At 55.5% G+C, this 18,034-nt stretch overlaps 4 protein-coding genes and 1 non-coding gene across 5 annotated transcripts; 2 read left to right on the forward strand and 3 right to left on the reverse strand.

The window, feature by feature from the left end:
- Positions 1–190: 190 nt before the first annotated feature.
- ColSpa_04251 (RanBP-type and C3HC4-type zinc finger-containing protein 1) lies at positions 191–2,177 on the reverse strand (the record flags this gene model as incomplete). The annotated part of the gene is made up of 2 exons (XM_049270463.1): positions 191–1,909; positions 2,040–2,177. The coding sequence occupies 2 exons, from the start codon at positions 2,175–2,177 to the stop codon at positions 191–193; spliced, it is 1,857 nt and encodes a 618-aa protein (XP_049126420.1).
- A 1,027-nt stretch (positions 2,178–3,204) lies between these two features.
- On the forward strand, positions 3,205–5,560 carry ColSpa_04252 (eukaryotic peptide chain release factor GTP-binding subunit; the record flags this gene model as incomplete). Its single annotated transcript, XM_049270464.1, has 3 exons — positions 3,205–3,538; positions 3,617–5,379; positions 5,504–5,560. 3 exons carry the CDS (start codon positions 3,205–3,207, stop codon positions 5,558–5,560), a joined length of 2,154 nt encoding a protein of 717 aa, XP_049126421.1.
- Positions 5,561–13,805: 8,245 nt separating this feature from the next.
- ColSpa_04253 (uncharacterized protein) lies at positions 13,806–14,766 on the reverse strand (the record flags this gene model as incomplete). Its single annotated transcript, XM_049270465.1, has 2 exons — positions 13,806–14,631; positions 14,714–14,766. 2 exons carry the CDS (start codon positions 14,764–14,766, stop codon positions 13,806–13,808), a joined length of 879 nt encoding a protein of 292 aa, XP_049126422.1.
- A 1,073-nt stretch (positions 14,767–15,839) lies between these two features.
- On the forward strand, positions 15,840–17,588 carry ColSpa_04254 (cytochrome P450; the record flags this gene model as incomplete). Its single annotated transcript, XM_049270466.1, has 4 exons — positions 15,840–15,946; positions 15,975–16,267; positions 16,323–16,549; positions 16,599–17,588. 4 exons carry the CDS (start codon positions 15,840–15,842, stop codon positions 17,586–17,588), a joined length of 1,617 nt encoding a protein of 538 aa, XP_049126423.1.
- Positions 17,589–17,850: 262 nt separating this feature from the next.
- On the reverse strand, positions 17,851–17,922 carry ColSpa_tRNA_122. Its single transcript has one exon. It is a non-coding gene; the product is annotated as a tRNA-Met (tRNA).
- Between the last annotated feature and the right edge of the window lie 112 nt (positions 17,923–18,034).

The following is an 18,034-nucleotide window of genomic DNA, read 5'->3' on the forward strand; positions in this document are numbered from 1 at the left end:
GAAGTGGCAGACCAGCATAGCTCTACTTGAGTTGGGGAGACAGTGCAAGACCCGCAGCTGCACTTTGCGCCGTAGACCCCGGCCCCCTTTTCACCGAGTCTCACCGAGCTACAAGCCAGTAAACGTCAAAGAGAAAGTGCATGGCGACTGCTTCCACTGTCATGCGCTTATTTTCTTCTTCTATAGTCTATCATCTAGATGGGGTATCAGTATATGGGTCAAACCCAACACGCTGCTTCGCTTCTGTCCTCGCCCTCAATCGCTCTTCTCCTGTGAGTCCCGTCGTCGACGATTCTTCCAAGAAGAAATTCAGGATATGATCATGCATGGTAAGGTGCGGTGCCTGTTGAAACTCTTGTAGACTCGTCAGTCTTATCAACATCTCCATGAGGGAAAGAGATGTGACAACCGCGCCAAATGGCGATCTCGCGACAAATGACTCCGTGCTGTCCATCTGGTGTTTGGCCAGCTCCTGGGAAAACGGTTGGACCGATGCGGTTGACCTCGTTCCTGTGGCGGATGGCGACGACTGCAGTGACAGACTCTGAATCTGTGCCATGAGTCTCGTGTCTAGCGATGCTCTTGACCGACGGGAGTCTGTTTTGGGAGACGCAATTGCCGAAATTGGGGTTGAGCTCAAGGGCAACCTGGGCACCTCCTCCCCGAGATCCTCGTCTTCGGTCTCACTGCTTTCTGACTCATCATCGTCTTCAAACACTTCTACAGCCAGCCATTCCGGGTCCAGGTGGCTGGGGAAGCTCCTACGAGAGGACTTGGCTGGCATTTTGGGCATTTCCTCCAATATGTCCAGCGCTGCACTCTCTTCTCGAAGTTGACGATCGATATCTTCCTGCTCATCTAACCCCTCTTCATCCTCGGCCTCAGAAGCTATGATGGAGTCGGCTTCGTCACTGTACGCCATCATTTCTTCTTGCATCTCCAAAGGTGGCTTCGCAAGCAGGTCTCTTTTCAACAGCAGGACGGGATTGTTGTCTGTTCCGCCATCGCCAATGTTGAGGATTCGGCCAGTGTCGGCATAGAATATCTTGGATATCTGATGAATCGGGATAGACTCACGGATGCCGGCGCGTCTGATGTCATCGTACGGGGCGGCCTCGGCATCCAGGTCATCGTGAGCTCGGCCGTCGTCCATATCCTCAATGATTTCGAGGTGGTAAGCATACTCGTTACGCTGACCCATGCCATATGCATTCGACTTATAGAACTGAGACTTGGTGAAGCTGCTGGGTCCTGCTCCTGACGGTCGAAAGCCCTTGTTGGGATCGAAAACGTGCCCCATCGGTGTCCGACACAACCGAACCCTGGCTTTATGAATGACCTCCTGCCATAAGGGTTTACGTTCTCCCTCTCCGAGGCCATACGGCGCCGGTGTGTCTCCCGAAGAGTTGTTTTGCGGCTTTTGAGGGGGTTGAGAATGTCCTTCACGATGCCCGGGCTGTGTTGTAGGGGTCCTCGAGGCGTGGCCGAGGAACAACATGTAGATGGACAGTGTGAAGACAGGTCCAATCTGCACAGGACGAGTAGGATCAGCAGCGAACTGACTATCCCCATATGTGAGGAAAGTCCCCGCTTGCAAGAACCGTGACGGCGATACGCTTGGAGACATGGCAGAACTGAGGCTCTCCCCCGACGCAGATATGGCCATGTGCAAAAGGGGTATGTCGTTGTCCAGTTGGGCCAAGAGATCTTTCATATCATCGATAATTGCCCTCAGTTCCTCAAGCTGCTGTTCAGAATCCAGACTCCGCCGTGGAGCCTCGTTGGTTGCTTCGCCAGCCTGAGCTGCCTGCTCGACGCGGCGACCGAGGGCAACGATGCTCCGCCGGAGACTCTTGGCCAGGGGCAAGGCCGATTCCAAGAAGGCATTGCCTCTGCCGGACCTAGATAGCTGTTAGCAAGCAAGTCCAGTCTGCGGCAACGGGAAGATGTACTTGAACTCTATGAGATCTATGGCAGGAGATACGATCTGCAAGCTAGGTTAGCGCGATGGCCACGGCGCCGAAGATGCGGGTTCTCACCTTGATCTTGCTGTCCAACCTCTTCTGGAGCTTCTTGATATCTGAGCGAACAGCCCTGTCGTCGACAGTCTTCATGAGGCGTGAACATTGGGAAAAGGCGTAGGTCGAGGTCAAGGCAATGCCTGACCTGATGGCCATGTTCATTGCCTGGGCTCCCAGTCTAGCAAGTAAGGCATCCATGGTTGTTCAGATTCCATGCTGGTATTGAGAAAGGCCGGTCATGAGTAAAAATTCCTGGCCGGCAGGGGTTTAGTTCGTTTGCGTGCAACAATAGGCGAAGGTCAAGCTTCTGCCTCGAAGAGAGCAAACAAATAGGTACAGGTATGGTAGAGACCCCCTGCAGCTGGCTCTGGTGCGAGTCTTTTGACCGGGATACCTCAGGCAGGTTGCCATAGGTGAACCCAGACGGTGACGGGCTCGCAGGGTCTAGCAAAGCGTGGAAGCTGCCCCTCCACTACAAGACTGGAGTGGGAGCCCAGCCTACGTGGGTAGGTGCCCGATTTGGGTGGATGGGGATGGACCCATTCCACAGTGCGAAGGGGGCACCCAGCCCCGCGCTTCTCACGTGCACCTAGCGAGGGGCATCCAATGTGCTGGGGATTTGGGCGGCGCAAACTACCCCTCAGTTGGCCAGGCACATAACTGTGGACAGTGCGACGTCAGCGTCGAGACAGCGCCGCGACGACCCCGCCGAGCGGTGGAGCCCGCACTTCAAAACGTTCGTCAGGTCTCTACGCTGGCAAAACCTGAGCCGCTGCGTTATATCATTGAAGAAAAAAATTGAGAGGGCCGCAAAAAGCTTCGTAAAACCTGGCAACCTGACGATTCGAACAAAAGACAGAGCCAGAACAGGCATTAATTCGGTGGCAGGCAATAGCCCGAGGTGAGTCACTAGAGCCCAATCCGAGTCACCTTCTTCCCATTCGCCTCCCGCCGTTCCACGTCCCTACTGAAGTCACCCACTGCCTGTGTTGCCGCCGCGGGAAAAATAAACCCTCCAGCCCCTCTTTAAATCTTTCTTGGGCGCATCTCGTTAACGTCCCATCCCACTTCCAGCTCTGACCGCATTCTCTCACCCCCGATCCCGCTTCCGCTCTTTCACCACCTACCTTGCCTCACTTCTCGATAATCCATTCCATCTGCCCCGCCGCTGCAGTCCATCACCATGTCGAACCTCAACTCGTGGGAAGACGACCCTTCGGCCCAGGACGACAACCTGTCGCGCCAGGCCCAACAGCAGCTCAATCTCAACCAGCAGCAGAACCCTCAAGCCGGCTCCTTCCGTCCCGGCGCCTCTTCCTTCACCCCTGGAGCCCAGGCATTCCAGCCCGGTCAGCAATACGGAGGCTACGCCCCTCAATACCAGCAGTACTACAACCAGGGCTACGCTGGTGCTGGTGGCTTCCCCCAGTATGGTGGTCAAGGCCAACAAGCTTTCAACCAATACGGACAGGGCAACTATGGCGGCTATGGCCAGCAGGGCCTCCAACAAGGCTACGGTATGTTTGTCAGGGAGACATGGCCCTTTCCGTCGCAACAAGTCGTCGTAACCCTCACTAACATGAAGGACTTTGTAGGCCAGGGCTACCCCCAGTACGGCCAGCAACAGCAGCAACAGCAGCAGCAGCCGCCGCAACAACAACAGCCCAAGCCCGCCCCTACCATCGCCAAGCGCCCGGCTGATGCCCCAGCATCCGGCTCCGATGCGCCCGCAGCCGCGCCTCAGGCTACAGTGAAGAAGGAGGGCGGTGCCAAGGTCTTGAGCATCGGTGGCGACGCCCCCAAGCCCAAGGCAAAGGTCCTCTCCATTGGCGGCACTGTTCCGCCCAAGAAGGAGGAGAAGAAGGAGGAGCCTACAAAGGAGTCTGGCGCCGCCGCCGCCGAGGCCGGAGCCAAGGCCACGGCTACCAAGGCCATCGAGAAGACGGGAGCTTCTACCACTAAGTCTGGCAAGACCTCCCCCTCTCCCTCGTCCGGCCGCTCGAGCCCTTCGGCCGGTGAGAAGAAAGCCGCCGCGAGAGACGTCGACGCCGTCCAGAAGGAGCAGACCGCCGACGTCGACGAGGCGACCCTCAAGGAAATTTACGGAAAGGAGCACGTCAACATCATTTTCATCGGTCACGTCGATGCTGGAAAGTCCACTCTTGGCGGTTCCATCCTGTACAACACGGGAATGGTCGATGAGCGGACAATGGAGAAGTACAAGAAGGAAGCCAGAGAACTCGGTAACCCGTCTTGGTACCTCTCCTGGGTCATGGACTTGAACAAGGAGGAGAGATCCCAGGGTAAGACGATCGAGGTTGGTAGAGGTTACTTTGAGACCGAGGTGCGACGATACAGTATCCTTGACGCCCCGGGCCACAAGACCTACGTGCCCAACATGATTGGCGGTGCCTCGCAGGCTGATGTCGGTATCTTGGTCATCTCTGCCCGTAGGGGTGAGTACGAGACCGGTTTCGAGCGTGGTGGCCAGACCAGAGAGCACGCCATGCTTGCCAAGACGCAGGGTGTCAACAAGTTGATTGTTGCCATCAACAAGATGGACGATGCTACTGTCGAGTGGTCGCACGAGCGCTACCAGGAGTGTACGTCCAAGCTGTCCCAGTTCCTCAAGGGCACTGGTTACAACCTGAAGACGGACGTCTTCTTCATCCCCGTCGCCGCCCAGCAGTCGATCAACATCAAGGAGAGGATCCCCAAGGGTGTTGCTGACTGGTACGATGGTCCCTCATTGCTTGAGTACCTCGACGGTATGAAGGCTCTGGAGCGCAAGGTCAATGCGCCTTTCATGATGGCTGTTGCAGGCAAGTACCGCGACATGGGTACCATGATTGAGGGCAAGATCGAGGCCGGTGTCATCAAGAAGGGCATGTCCCTTGTCATGATGCCCAACAAGCAGAGCGTAGATGCCTCGGCCATCTACGGCGAGACTGAGGAGGAAGTGCAGGTTGCTCAGTGCGGTGACCAGGTTCGTATCCGTCTCAGAGGCATTGAGGAGGAAGACATCATGCCTGGGTTCGTCTTGTGCTCGCCCAAGCGTTTGGTGCACAACGTGCAGACTTTTGAGGCGCAGATCCGCATCCTCGAGTTGAAGAGCATCTTGTCGGCGGGCTTCAACTGCGTGCTGCACGTCCACGCCGCCATCGAAGAAGTGACCTTCGCCGCCCTGCTGCACAAGCTGCAAAAGGGTACCAACCGCAAGAGCAAGCTGCCGCCCTCTCACGCAAAGAAGGGAGACAGCATCATCGCTCGTCTGCAGGTCATTGGCGGTGCCGGCTCAGTATGCATTGAGAAGTTCGAGGACTACCCGCAGATGGGTCGCTTCACCCTCCGCGACCAGGTTCGTTCCGCTCCGGCCCCACAGCTGCTTACCCGAGGACTAACACGTGGGAATAGGGACAAACCATTGCCATTGGCAAGATTACGAAGCTGATCACTGATGAAACTTCTTAAATTGACACCAGATGACGCGAAACCAAGAGTCGACTTCGGGCGAGAGGATCGAGCTGAGCGTCTCTTGAAAATAGCAGGCGCAGAAAAGCATTCGCAGCAACGGAAGAATCAAGAGGTTCTGGGCCACGACCAACATGCATAGAGATCGGCCTGAACAGTGTAAAAAGAAGACAGAGCGACGTCATGGGGCAGGGCGGCAATGCCGTGACACGGACGGGCCGCGACACGACAGGCTCGGCATGACAGGACCGACCGCAGGTAACTTTCTGGGGGTGGGGGAGGATGGGAGAAGGGACGGGAAGACGGATCTAAAACCAAAAATCAATCTCAAACCCTACAAAACACGCGCATGACGATGGCTTCACGTTTTGACCCTGTACGTGTGTGAGTGTGAGCGAGCTGATGTGGCAGGAATCAGGTTTGTGGGATTCCGAGGTGACTGCGTGGAACAGTTGGGCCTTCCGAGAGATCCCGATGATAAGGGCATTCTCGGGGGAGCGATGATGGAGAGTCAGGGAACGATAAGGGTATCCCCAGCGCCGTCGGACGTTCCGAGATATTCTCGTATGGGAGTGGGCTTGGGGCGGACAGCCCAACTGGGAAACTGACTGGGGGGTTGGTTTTTTTGGCGTCGAGTTCGATTTGTTCGGGCAGAAAAGCCTGTGTGGAGCTGAGATACCTATGACGGGCCACGGCAATCGGCGGGTGGGGTTGAGCGGAGCCGAGGGGAAACCCGGCCTGACGGAGGCGCGCGTCCCAGTTTGCATTTCACTCCAACAGTATCCCCTATTGTTGCTTGTTCTGTGAGGTGTAATACGGATGTCCTGAGACGCCGCCAACTTGGCATCGTGGGGTCGATGCAGAGTACGAAGACGGTCATTTGCCCTTGCGCCTCTGGCCAGACCAGTCCACGAGATGTTGCAATGTCGCTTCCTCATTCCTTTACCCCAGGAAATATGGCCAACGTGCCTGGTCAAGCGACATGTTGGTCCCATGACGAGCTGTTTCGTCTTCTTCTCCTCCCTGTTCTTCATTTCTCGAAGAGTTCTATCAGTCACATGTGCTCTCGGGACGAGGGTCATGTACGTAATGGTAACCATCGTCAAAGCGATGGGAGGGACATGACATGGCTCTCATAAACCTAGCCGGTCTATGTACCAACATTTTCAACAAACCCCCGGCTAAGTTAGTTACCTAGATACGGCACCAGATGACATGGCGATGGATCAACATTTTACCAAGGTGGGCCCCGTAGCCCCTGTCCTAATCTTGCGTGTGCGTGTTTGTGTGATCTGGAAAATGCATTGCATTAGGTGCTGCGACGAATCGCACACTGTCCTATCTTGGAGACGCAGTCATGATACAATCAAATCAATCAAAGACTGAACGAGAGAAGTTGGAATTGTGTGCGCCGGAAGATGTCGGAACACGAAGCTGAGAGTGAGCCTCTTTGCACGGCTGGCGGCGGTGATTGGGCGGGCGGTGGTGGGGCGCGGGGTAACTTGCACTAGACCCATGGAGTCGCTCGGCTACTTTGGGGATTCGCAGCGGGGCTCACATACACACACACCAAGCGGCTCTCTCTCTCCTCTCGATGCAGCGGGCTAACGTCATCTTGTTGCAAGGTTGTCCCGGGGCTCATCCCGCTCCCTATGGAGCAAACAGACGCAGCCGTTTTAGTTGGCTTGCCTTGCACACACTCCGTACCCGTGAAAGCCCGATGAAGAGCTAGGCTGCCTGGCGGAAGGGGTGTGTGTGTAACGCGATGGAAGAGAAAGGGAAAAGGAAAAAAGAGGGGCATGGCATTTTTGTTTTCTCGCATTGCATTGCCGCGATGCGTTGGCGGGGTTGGGTTCAAACAAAGGCAGAGAGAAGCAGCATCGAGTCGAGATCCCGTTCCTAAACATTATCGTAGACGCCGTTTCAGCTTGTTCACTTTGCGCGCAGAGCAGAGCCAACGGGCTGTTGCTTGCCGGTTAGAAGAGCCGAAGAGACAACTTTACAGTCTGGTCCCCGAGGAACAGGAACAGCGGGAAGCAAAGCAGAGGAATCAGAACAGTAGCAAAAACACAAGGGGATTCAAAGAGACGAAACGGGCGCGTGGAAGCCAGGCGATTAGACTTTCCGTGTAAGCGCTGGCTCCCGGGTCCAACTCCAGTCACAAAGGACCCTAACTAGGCAACCCCAGTTCCCAAAGGGAAGATGGCAGGGTAACACGCTGATGGGGGAGCCCGGCAGCAAACTCGCAGCGGGAACAGCGCGCGGCGGGCGGCGGCAGCATCAGCAGCAGAATCAGCAGCATCGTAGCATCGCAGCATCGAGCCACAGCATCGCAGTGCAAAAGATCAGACCAAAAGGGAACCTGCCTATTCGCTCCTTGTCGAGAACTGTCTTGAAATCTTGGCTTGCTTCTGCTGGGCCAGGCTTGGGATTGGGCTGAGGTGGGATTGGGGGGGGGGGAGAAGGAGGGGGGGGAAGGGAAGGATCGGGGCGGGGGGGTACAGTGAGTCTACGCACCCCTTACCCACGACACGGCGACGAGGGGGGCGGGCAGAAGACATGTGAGTCTCGTGCTCCCCGGCCAGGTACGGCACGGAACGGGTACTGGATGATTTGTTCTTGCTTGATTCTTTATTGTTTTTGAGACGCCTTTTTTTGTTCATTTTTATTTTTATTTTTGCACTCTTTACACCACACCTGCGCAGAGCGCTGTTTGAGGCTGACTCGGTCACGCATCGAACAAGGCAAGGGAGGAAAAGTCAGTTGGCCGCCAGCTATGCCTACCCAATGCACGGTTTCGTAACTTTGACCGCGGTGAATTTGCCCCTTGGGAAGAGGAAGAACAAGATTTGAACAATTATCCGGGCGAGCGGTGGGATAATCGATCATCATGGGTTCGTCGGGTTGGGCGCTGGCTGCATGGCCACACGGACACACGGGCCACGGCACTACCTACACTACCTACTGCCACCAACTCACCTCGCACACACACACACGGGTGCGTAGTATGTGCTGGGGTAACGGTAGCATTCTCTTGTACAAAGTGCATTGCATCGTGATGATTCCTGGATCTTTTCGGCCTCGTCATTCCAGAAACCGAACAAGGCTCGACTCGACGACTGAGGAACGTCCCGGAGGCCGCCTGAACTCTTGTCCTCCCGTCTTCGATCCTTTGGGGAGGCCGATGTACCTGCAAGTACACAGGCCAAATGCCACACCCCCAAGCACCGACCAATAGTAATGCGGCAATCTGTAACCGGCAGAACTGTGCTTTGTATGCTATGTAGAAAGAGAGCGCGTGCACAAAGACGTAGTTGCCGTACTGGGAAGGCGGGCGGGCGGCTTCGTGTCTCGACGGATGCAAGAGATGAGGTAAGTTAGCCAGGATTCGGAGCCCCAAGCCGACGCAACGGAGACACACGGAAGAAGCCCGCAGATTGTGGGGGAGGCCGCCTTGGAAAGGGGGGGTAAAATGTGGATGCAGAATTGTGCATGTCCACGTTGGAACTTGGGTGAGAGACTCTCGCGAGAGTTGCTGGCACTCTACGTACAGAATAGTGTAGATACGTACATACATACATAGTACAGAGGGAAATGTCGAATTGTTGCTTGTTCCTCCCCCTTGCCATGTTGCCATGCTCACTTTACCGTAACCAGTTCCCGATTCCCACCCGCATGGCACTTGCCCATCGATTCGTCCCCTTTCTCGTTGCCGTTCTACCCCTTCCCCCTAGCCCCGCGCGATATCAGGGCCCGAAAATCAACGAGAGACAGGGTCGGGTCCTCGTTATCTTGGGACGATGAGGCAATCCAAGAATACTCTGCACCTCACAAGTCTCCTTTCCCTTGCGCTGCCCACACACCCTACACGCCCCTCCAGCCCCCCGGCACCCCTCCACACTCACCATGTACTATGTACCATGTCTGCTAAGACACCTGCGCCGTGTACCATAGCACGCACCCGCTTCTCCACGAGCCCAGAGGGACACACCGGTGACAAGCGACAAGTTCGAGTCTTCCCGATCCTGTCCCTAATCCTCTTCTATCCCGAACCCGCAACAAGGATCTACACCCCTCCTCCGAACCCGAGATAATATCGTGAAGCGCCCAGCAACGACAACTCGTCCAGTCACATCGTCGTCCTCGTCCCCGCGACTCCACACGCCGCGCCCGTTCTTATAAGTGGGAGACCCCATTCTGGCCTCTCTATCCTCGGTCCCAGCTCAGACCAAGCCACCAAGCAGTCTTGTCTACACCTTGTACTCTCACTCCATCTACTCCCATCTTGCCCTTTGCCCCATAGTGCTCGTACTCCATCAAGAAAGTGGATACGATTCCTTTGCAATCCCTGAAAGCGGACGAGAACCACAAGCCCTTCCAAGCCTTGACCCAGGCCATCTTCACCCGATCTCAAAGAAGCAAACCGCCGTCTTCTCAATTCTTTATAACCATGAAGGATCCCATCCAGAGAACCGCTTCTCCCTACACTGATCCAGCAGTAAAGGGCCCCAAGTCGCAGATTCTCCACGAAGGAACCCAGGCAGATTTACGCAAGAGTTCGTCTATCCTCTCCCATCCCCCTTTGCTCACGTCTCCCTATCCCGTCCGTCTACTCTACAGGATATCTTCCACTTAGACGCAAACTCTGTTTCCGTCTTGACCTCCCTTGCCCTTCATATAACCCCGAGAACCCTCCCACAATCATCACACCCTACTCGGAAACGACAACCAGTAGCTAACATGGCCGCCGTCAAAGTGATCGCTAGCAACGTTAACAAGACCCCTCTCCACCCCGGTGGTGTTGCGTATGTTGATTCCTCCCTCATTTCCATGGTTCCAAAGGAGGCCTGCTAACATGGCATTTACAGTCCTCACCATGAGCACACTGAGCTTGGTATGACAAGCCTCCCATCCCCGAGCCGATCCTCTGCGACGGTTACAATCGCCAAGCACCGTAGACATGTCTAACGCATCGAAACAGAGGAGGAGCTCCACGAGACCGCGCACATTGACTACGACCGTGTGGCCATTGTACGTAGAAGCCGCGGACAAAGGAGCGCGCTCGGACACTCCGCTGACTGTGGCCCAGATCCCCAACGCCTCCGTTCCCGCTCTCTACGAAGATGCCCTCGTCTACGAGACCGGCTCCGCCATCACATCAAGTGGTGCGCTGACTGCCTACTCTGGAAAGAAGACTGGACGCTCCCCTCTCGACAAGCGAATTGTCGAGGAGGACAGCTCCAAGAACGACATCTGGTACGTTTCCCCTTGACGGCCAGTCATGACACAACCGGCGGTGCGCGAGCGCAGCTGAATGGCTGGTCGCTGACCATTGAATGCGTAACCATTTGCTAACAATTGGATTTTCCAGGTGGGGTCCCGTCAACAAGCCCATGTCAACCGAGGTAAGAGAAACACATCAAACCCCAAATCGAGTCATGGTGCAGTCGAAGTCGGCACGCTTCCCGTCCGCTCTTTGTGCATCCTCAGCCCAGTCTAGCCCAGCCCAGCCCAGCCAGCAGTAGCCGCATTCCCCAGATACAGGCACAAAGACACGTCCGCTCTTGTCACACGACCAATCGTTGGCACAAAGACACTCCGCAATGTCTTGGTTTTTCTCGTCTGCAGCTGTCAACTTGGTCCAAACCCGAGTCAGCACAAGAAAACTCAAGCTCGCCGAGAATGTTGCTGTAGTCGACGAATACGTCATGCTTCAGATCGGCACTGCAATGCCCTGCGCAATGTTTCCACTTCCCTTTGGTCCGCCAGGCGGCGTAGGGAAATGTGAGCTGATGCGTATTGGTACATGTGCGGGGAGGATCTCATCGAGATGCTTTCGTCCAATCTTTCCCGATTTTCCCCTCGTTCTGTATGCTGGTATGCTCTAGGCGTGGCTTGCGACCGGGGCAGTGTGTCGTCATAGCCCTGCAACCCCTCCATTGCATTGTTCCCCCTTTTTTTTTTGTCCTGACCCGAGAAAAAAAGACGGATTGCCGGCCCCGCACTTTTCTGCGCGAGTCGAGCTAAGCCTCTTTCCTCGCCCCTGTCCAAGCTCCACCCCGCAATTCTCCGTCACCTCCACACTCCTGCTTTTCCCGGCGCCTGGGCCCATGCTTGCACCCGGCTTCAACCACTTATTGCGCATCCGCTGACATGTGAGATTCTCTAGGTCTGGAAGATCAACCGCGAGCGTGCCATTGACTACCTGAACACGAGGAATCGCATCTACGTCGTCGACGGTTACGCCGGCTGGGACGAGAAGTACCGCATCCGCGTCCGTGTCATCTGCGCCCGCGCCTACCATGCCTTGTTCATGAGGAACATGCTTATCCGCCCTCCTCGTGAGGAGCTTGAGCACTTCCACCCCGATTACACCATCTACAATGCCGGCTCTTTCCCCGCCAACAGATACACCGAGGGCATGACCTCCGGCACTTCGGTCGCCATCAACTTCGCCGAGAAGGAAATGGTCATCCTTGGTACCGAGTACGCCGGTGAGATGAAGAAGGGTGTGTTCACCGTCCTCTTCTACGAGATGCCCATCAAGCACAACGTCCTCACCCTGCACTCCTCTGCCAACGAGGGCAAGAACGGCGACGTCACCCTTTTCTTCGGTCTGTCCGGAACCGGCAAGACCACTCTGTCTGCCGACCCCCAGCGTGCCCTGATCGGTGACGACGAGCACTGCTGGAGTGACCGCGGCGTCTTCAACATCGAGGGTGGCTGCTACGCTAAGACCATTGGCCTGTCCGCCGAGAAGGAGCCCGATATTTTCGGCGCCATCCGCTTCGGCTCCGTCCTCGAGAACGTTGTTTTCGACCCCGAGACCCGCGTCGTCGACTACGACGACTCCACCCTGACGGAAAACACCCGCTGCGCCTACCCCATCGAGTACATCAGCAACGCCAAGATTCCCTGCCGCTCCGACTCGCACCCCACCAACATCGTCCTCCTCACCTGCGACGCCCGCGGTGTCCTGCCCCCCATCTCCAAGCTGGACCGCGCCCAGACCATGTTCCACTTTATCTCGGGTTACACCTCCAAGATGGCCGGCACCGAGGACGGTGTCACCGAGCCCCAGGCCACCTTCTCGTCTTGCTTCGCCCAGCCCTTCCTCGCCCTGCACCCCATGCGCTACGCCAAGATGCTCGCCGACAAGATCGAGCACCACAACGCCAACGCCTGGCTCCTCAACACTGGTTGGGTCGGTGCTGGCGCCGCCCAGGGCGGCAAGCGCTGCCCGCTCAAGTACACCCGCGCCATCCTCGACGCCATCCACTCGGGCGAGCTGGCCAAGGTTGAGTACGAGAACTACGACATCTTCAACCTCCAGGTCCCCAAGACCTGCCCCGGCGTTCCCAGCGAGCTGCTCAACCCCAAGGCTGCCTGGACCGCTGGCAACGACAGCTTCGAGACCGAAGTCAAGAAGCTCGGCACCCTCTTCAACGAGAACTTCAAGAAGTACGCGAGCGAGGCGACCGAGGAGGTCGTCAAGGCCGGCCCCGTCGTTTAAACACAAAAGCGTCAAAGCAGAGCGCATGCTGTTGTGTGGAGCGCAAAGCGTCGTCATTATGGATTTATGATTTTTTTTTTCATTTAATCATTTCTTCGGGTCTTGTTTTGGGAAACTGGGAAATGTCGTCGACATGGTCCGACATGAACATAATGCCGTGTGAGGAACCGCGGCAGTCTTGGTGGGGGTTTTCTTGTCTTCCTTTTTTTGCTGTTAAAAAAAACAGGAGGCAAATCTGTTTTTGGGCTTCATTTGATAGAATGAGAATGGAAGCAAACTTGAAGCAATGCGTCGTATCCTCTTGCTGTGAGACCGTGACCATGTTTCCGCCCCTACACGCCGTCGTTTCCCTTGCTTCATTGCTGTGATCAAGAGCTGATAGAGGAATTCTGTGTTGAGAACCACGCGTAACACCTTATCAAGCGGCCCACCATGAATCTACGCTTCAACGCGGTCGTTGTGATGGGCTCCCTCGGGAAGTTGATTGGGAGGAAACCACTCGACGCGTTCGTTTTCCGGGCTAAGATAGACTACTGTGCAGAGGAGACAAGACTTGGTTTTCCATGACTCATCCGTCTAGGAGACGAGGGGTGTGTATGCCTGGGACCTGGCGGCATGCCCATCTACGTCCCTTCTTTAACACAACTGCCACGTCCATTGGTCTTCATCTTACTGGGGAACGCAAATTGGCGGCAGTGTCTGGCTACATTGCCGTAGGGCCAAAGTATCTGTGACATGTCACAGATACATTCTATTCAACAACAAAAAACCAATCCGATTTCTTACTTCACCCCGTAGTCTCACCAATCCCTGGACGAGATCTTCTCGGCCACGATCCAGTTCACATGCCCAAAAGGCGGCATGTGGGGTTCGCTCCCGCTCTTAAACTCCCAACCGTCGGTGCGAGCGCCGCACGACTTCATCAGGGCCTCGACCTCATCCGGCGTCCTCGTCCTCAAGGCGGAAATATAGCCGTCAAAGACCAATACAAACGGCAGAATGGGGATGAGGTATGTGAAAACCAACACGGACAGCGAACGTAACCTCCATGCGTGTAAGGGCGCCAAGAGCAAGCACCCGATGCCGAGGACGGCGGGCATGAGAAAGGAGTATAGGTCGCGGCCCTGCAGCTCGAATATGGCGAAGCCGTCGGAGGTCTCGAGTGTGTTCTTCAGAATCGCCCTAGCCAGCGGATCATCAAAGTGGTGGAAGGCTAGGTTGAACAGACGAAAGACCTTCTTGCCCCTTGACGTATACCCTTCAATGAGCTCACGAGGCGCCGCGGCGGCGTCGACGCTGTTATGCTCGTAGCCAATGTGCTCGCTCTTCGCCGCGGCGCGGGCCCAGGCGTCGGTGTTGGGGTGCAGGTCGGTTAGGACAAAGTCAACATTGGGCTGCTTCTGAATGGTGAGCTGGCGGTTGACGTAGCGCTCGATAGCCGGGGTTGGGCCGCCGGAGCCAGCGCAGAAGTCGATGAAGGTGTAGGAGGGAAGGCGCGGGCCGAGCATGCGATGCAGGATCTGGGCGGCGATGCGAGCTGGGGAGGCTGTCTGAAGGACGGGAAGCTTTTGCACCCAGGCTGCGTGGAGGCCTTCTTGGACGTAACCGCGGAGGAAGGACGGGAACCTGTTGGAAGGGCGTGTTAGTTGCGCGCGAAACCGAGAGGAGGCGGAGAACAGAGAGGGAAAATCAACGCGGTCATGCGCACCATGGTTGGTCGTCGATTTCGAAGAGGTGGAATCGCGGGACAAGAGGTGCCATCTTGGTGACGTCGAGAGGAGAATGGTTGGTGTTGCGGACAAGAGCCGGGAACGACAGCGGTCGAGAGGGTAATTGATATACTGATTATGGTCGGGCAGCAGAGGTTCGGCAACGGGGTTGCATTTGCTTGCAAAGGTTTCTAGAAACTTTGTAGCTTGGAAGCCAAATCGAAGCTACGAGGGTTGATGTTACGGACGGGCGATTGGTTCTTGTTGAGGAGCATTAAAGGAATGGAATCGGTAGGTTCTTTTGGTCCTGCCCCTAGCTGGCGCGGGAGGCGGGAGGATTGTCGCATTTGCTACGCCCAGCTCGAGACAGGGAAAGCTCCAGAACGAGCAGGGATAGGTAGGGACGGGCCCCTCTCCGCGCCAGGAAAGTACCTACTACAGTAGAAGTTGGTTGTTCATGGTTGTGGCACGTCCATTGATGCGTTGGACAGTCCAACGGAGCTACGGATTGCTCCGTCGGTGCTTCCTTGGCGGTGTCTTCCGTTGCTGTCCTGGTTCACGTTAGGCGGTAATGGAATTGTGAGGTGAGGATGATGAAATGTTGAATGAGAACAAGAGCATGACGGCAGGGAGCTACAGGGGGGCAAGGGGTTGCAGCTTAGGTTTTAGGAGTTTCGACAGGGCTTCAGTGGAGACGGGAGCTGCGGGATCGTGTGGAAGCCGTGGAACACAGTTCCAATTTCCCATGTCGACGACCCCGGAATCAACCACCAATTGCTTTCCTGTCACTGGCCGGTCTGGACAAAGCCGTTGAGTTTCCGTGTTGGGCATTGGATGATTGACATCAGACCATTCCCGACACACCCACCTTAGTGCCTAGGTATACTACGGTCTCGGCCAATGCCACTTTGTTCCCGCTGTTGGATGCTTCCTTTGGAGACTGAATGAAGCGAATCCGAGAAACAGACCAACGACCGGATTCCATCTCATCTCATAGTTCATGACACCTTCCTTCGAGCTTTTCGCCCAACTGTCGGGGCTAATTTCGGGATACTGAAGCATCAGTACGACTGATAGGACTATTCGCTCGTTACCTCCACGGCGATTGCGGCTTACGGCGCCAAAATGGGCCTCGTCAACCCCTCAACAGTCCTTGCCGCGGGCATTGTCTCCGTCTTGTTGTATGCCATTTTTGGCCAGCCCAAGTTAAGAAAGCATGGTGTTCCATTACGGTAAGCCATGGACGAAACTCCCCTGCAGATGGCACGGACAGGTTCGGGTCCAGCAGAGCATTGACTTTTTGCCCAGACGACCTCCTGGCACCCTACCCCTTGCTGGCAATGGCATCAACTTCCTCAGAGATCGGCAAAAGTTGTTCAAATGGTTCACCAAGTGCGAGCAGCTCTACGGCTATGAGACGTTGCAGATATCCGTGCCAAGTCTGCCACCTGGCGTCATCATCAGTGACCCAAGGAACCTCGACTACGTCTTCAAAAACGAGGGCATATTTGCCAAAGGCGAGTTCTTCAAAGGGCGGTCGAGAGACTTGTTCGGTCAGTGCCAAGGTGAACCATCAGTGGAGTGTGACATTTGCTCACACAACCACAGGAAACGGCATCATCAATGTTGATGGCGACTTGTGGAGATTACAGCGCAAGGCCGGGCTCAACTTCCTCAACACGTCAAACTTGAGAGTCCTGACAGATGTGGCTCTGCCGGAGTACCTATCGAGGAGTGTTGCCTTCCTGAAGAGCAAGACCGACAAGGATGTCGTTGACCTACAAGCCGTTTTTCACGAGATCACCACACAACTCATGGGAAAGATGGCGTACAACGTAAGTTTCTTTCCTCATTGAGTGCCACCCAGCTCCTGTTCCGGTCAAGCTAGCCATTGACAATGACCTTTCCGCTGACTCGTGGGCCCAGATGGAGATGCATGCCGAAGATGAGTTCGGCCTGGCTTTCGACTACGCGTCTGGTGTGACCGCCGAACGCTTTCAAAATCCTCTGTGGATCGTCACCGAACTATTCACTGGCGCTCACCTGCGGAAGTCCATATCGGTCGTGAAATCGTTCGGACAGGGCATCGTCTGTAGTGCCATGAAAGACAGGAAAATCCGTGCTGAACCCGAAAAGAAGGTTCCCAATGTCGCCAGCAACGATACGCTGGATCATATCTCGGGCAGTTTGATCCAGTCGTTCTTGGACTCTATTGGGGATGAGCAGCTGGTCGCTGATGCTGCGTTGAACTACCTCTCTGCCGGCAAAGACACCACGGCACAAGCACTGACGTGGACGTTTTACTTGCTAATGAAACACCCCGAGGTCATGGTCAAGGTTCGCGAAGAAATCGATCGAGTTACGGAGGGCAGCGAGGATTTCCTCGAGAAGGCCATCTCAGAACGGGCCAGCCCAAATTCGATGCCATACGTCTTCGCAGTCTTCTGCGAAGCCCTGCGCATCTTCCCGCCCATTCCCTTCGAGATCAAGCAGGCGGTACAGGCGACCACTCTACCGGACGGAACCTTTCTGCCTCAAGATTCCGTCATCGTGTGGTGCACCTGGGCAATGAACCGATCACGCGTCACATGGGGCCCCGACGCGGACGAGTTTCGCCCTGAACGTTGGCTGGTTGATGGCAAGGTAGTCAACAAGAGCACCTCAGAGTTTCCCGTCTTCAACGGCGGGCCTAGAACGTGCCTAGGCAAGAAGATGGCAGAGATTATTGCCGTGCAGGTCATCGCCACGGTGGCTGGCCTTTTCGACTGTGCAATAGTGGACAACTCGACGAGGGTCAGTAAGAGCAGCCTTACGCTCCCGATGAAGGATGGTCTTCCTAGTTTTGTACGTCGCAGGGCTGCTGTCTTAGAGTAACAAGTCTTTTTTGACATATGCTGAATACTTATTGCATAATTACGTCAACAAATACCCTCGCTGAAGAGACAGTGAACGCTGCGGTCTGCGGCTTAGTGGGACCACAATAGTAGTGAAGCTACACCGCGCAACTTTATCCTCGTCAGAGGTTCATGGACCCCCAAACCGATCCCTGAGACAAGAATGATTTTTAATCATCTGCCATCAAGTATAAAAAAGACGACTGCCATGTCACGCTGCAAAATTCAAGATTGAAGATTGATAGCACAACCTGGTTTCGATCCAGGGACCTCTGGGTTATGAGCCCAGCGCTCTACCCCTGAGCTATTGTGCTTATAGGTGGGTCTTAACGTTACGTTTCGTCATCAATTGAGAGTATACAACGTCTAGGATTATCAGACTAAAGTTTTACCTACCAATTGCACGTCCAAGTCCGTAAAAATAAG

This window comes from Colletotrichum spaethianum (assembly GCF_022836535.1).
Source record: "Colletotrichum spaethianum MAFF 239500 DNA, contig09, whole genome shotgun sequence".
Lineage (NCBI taxonomy): Eukaryota > Fungi > Ascomycota > Sordariomycetes > Glomerellales > Glomerellaceae > Colletotrichum > Colletotrichum spaethianum.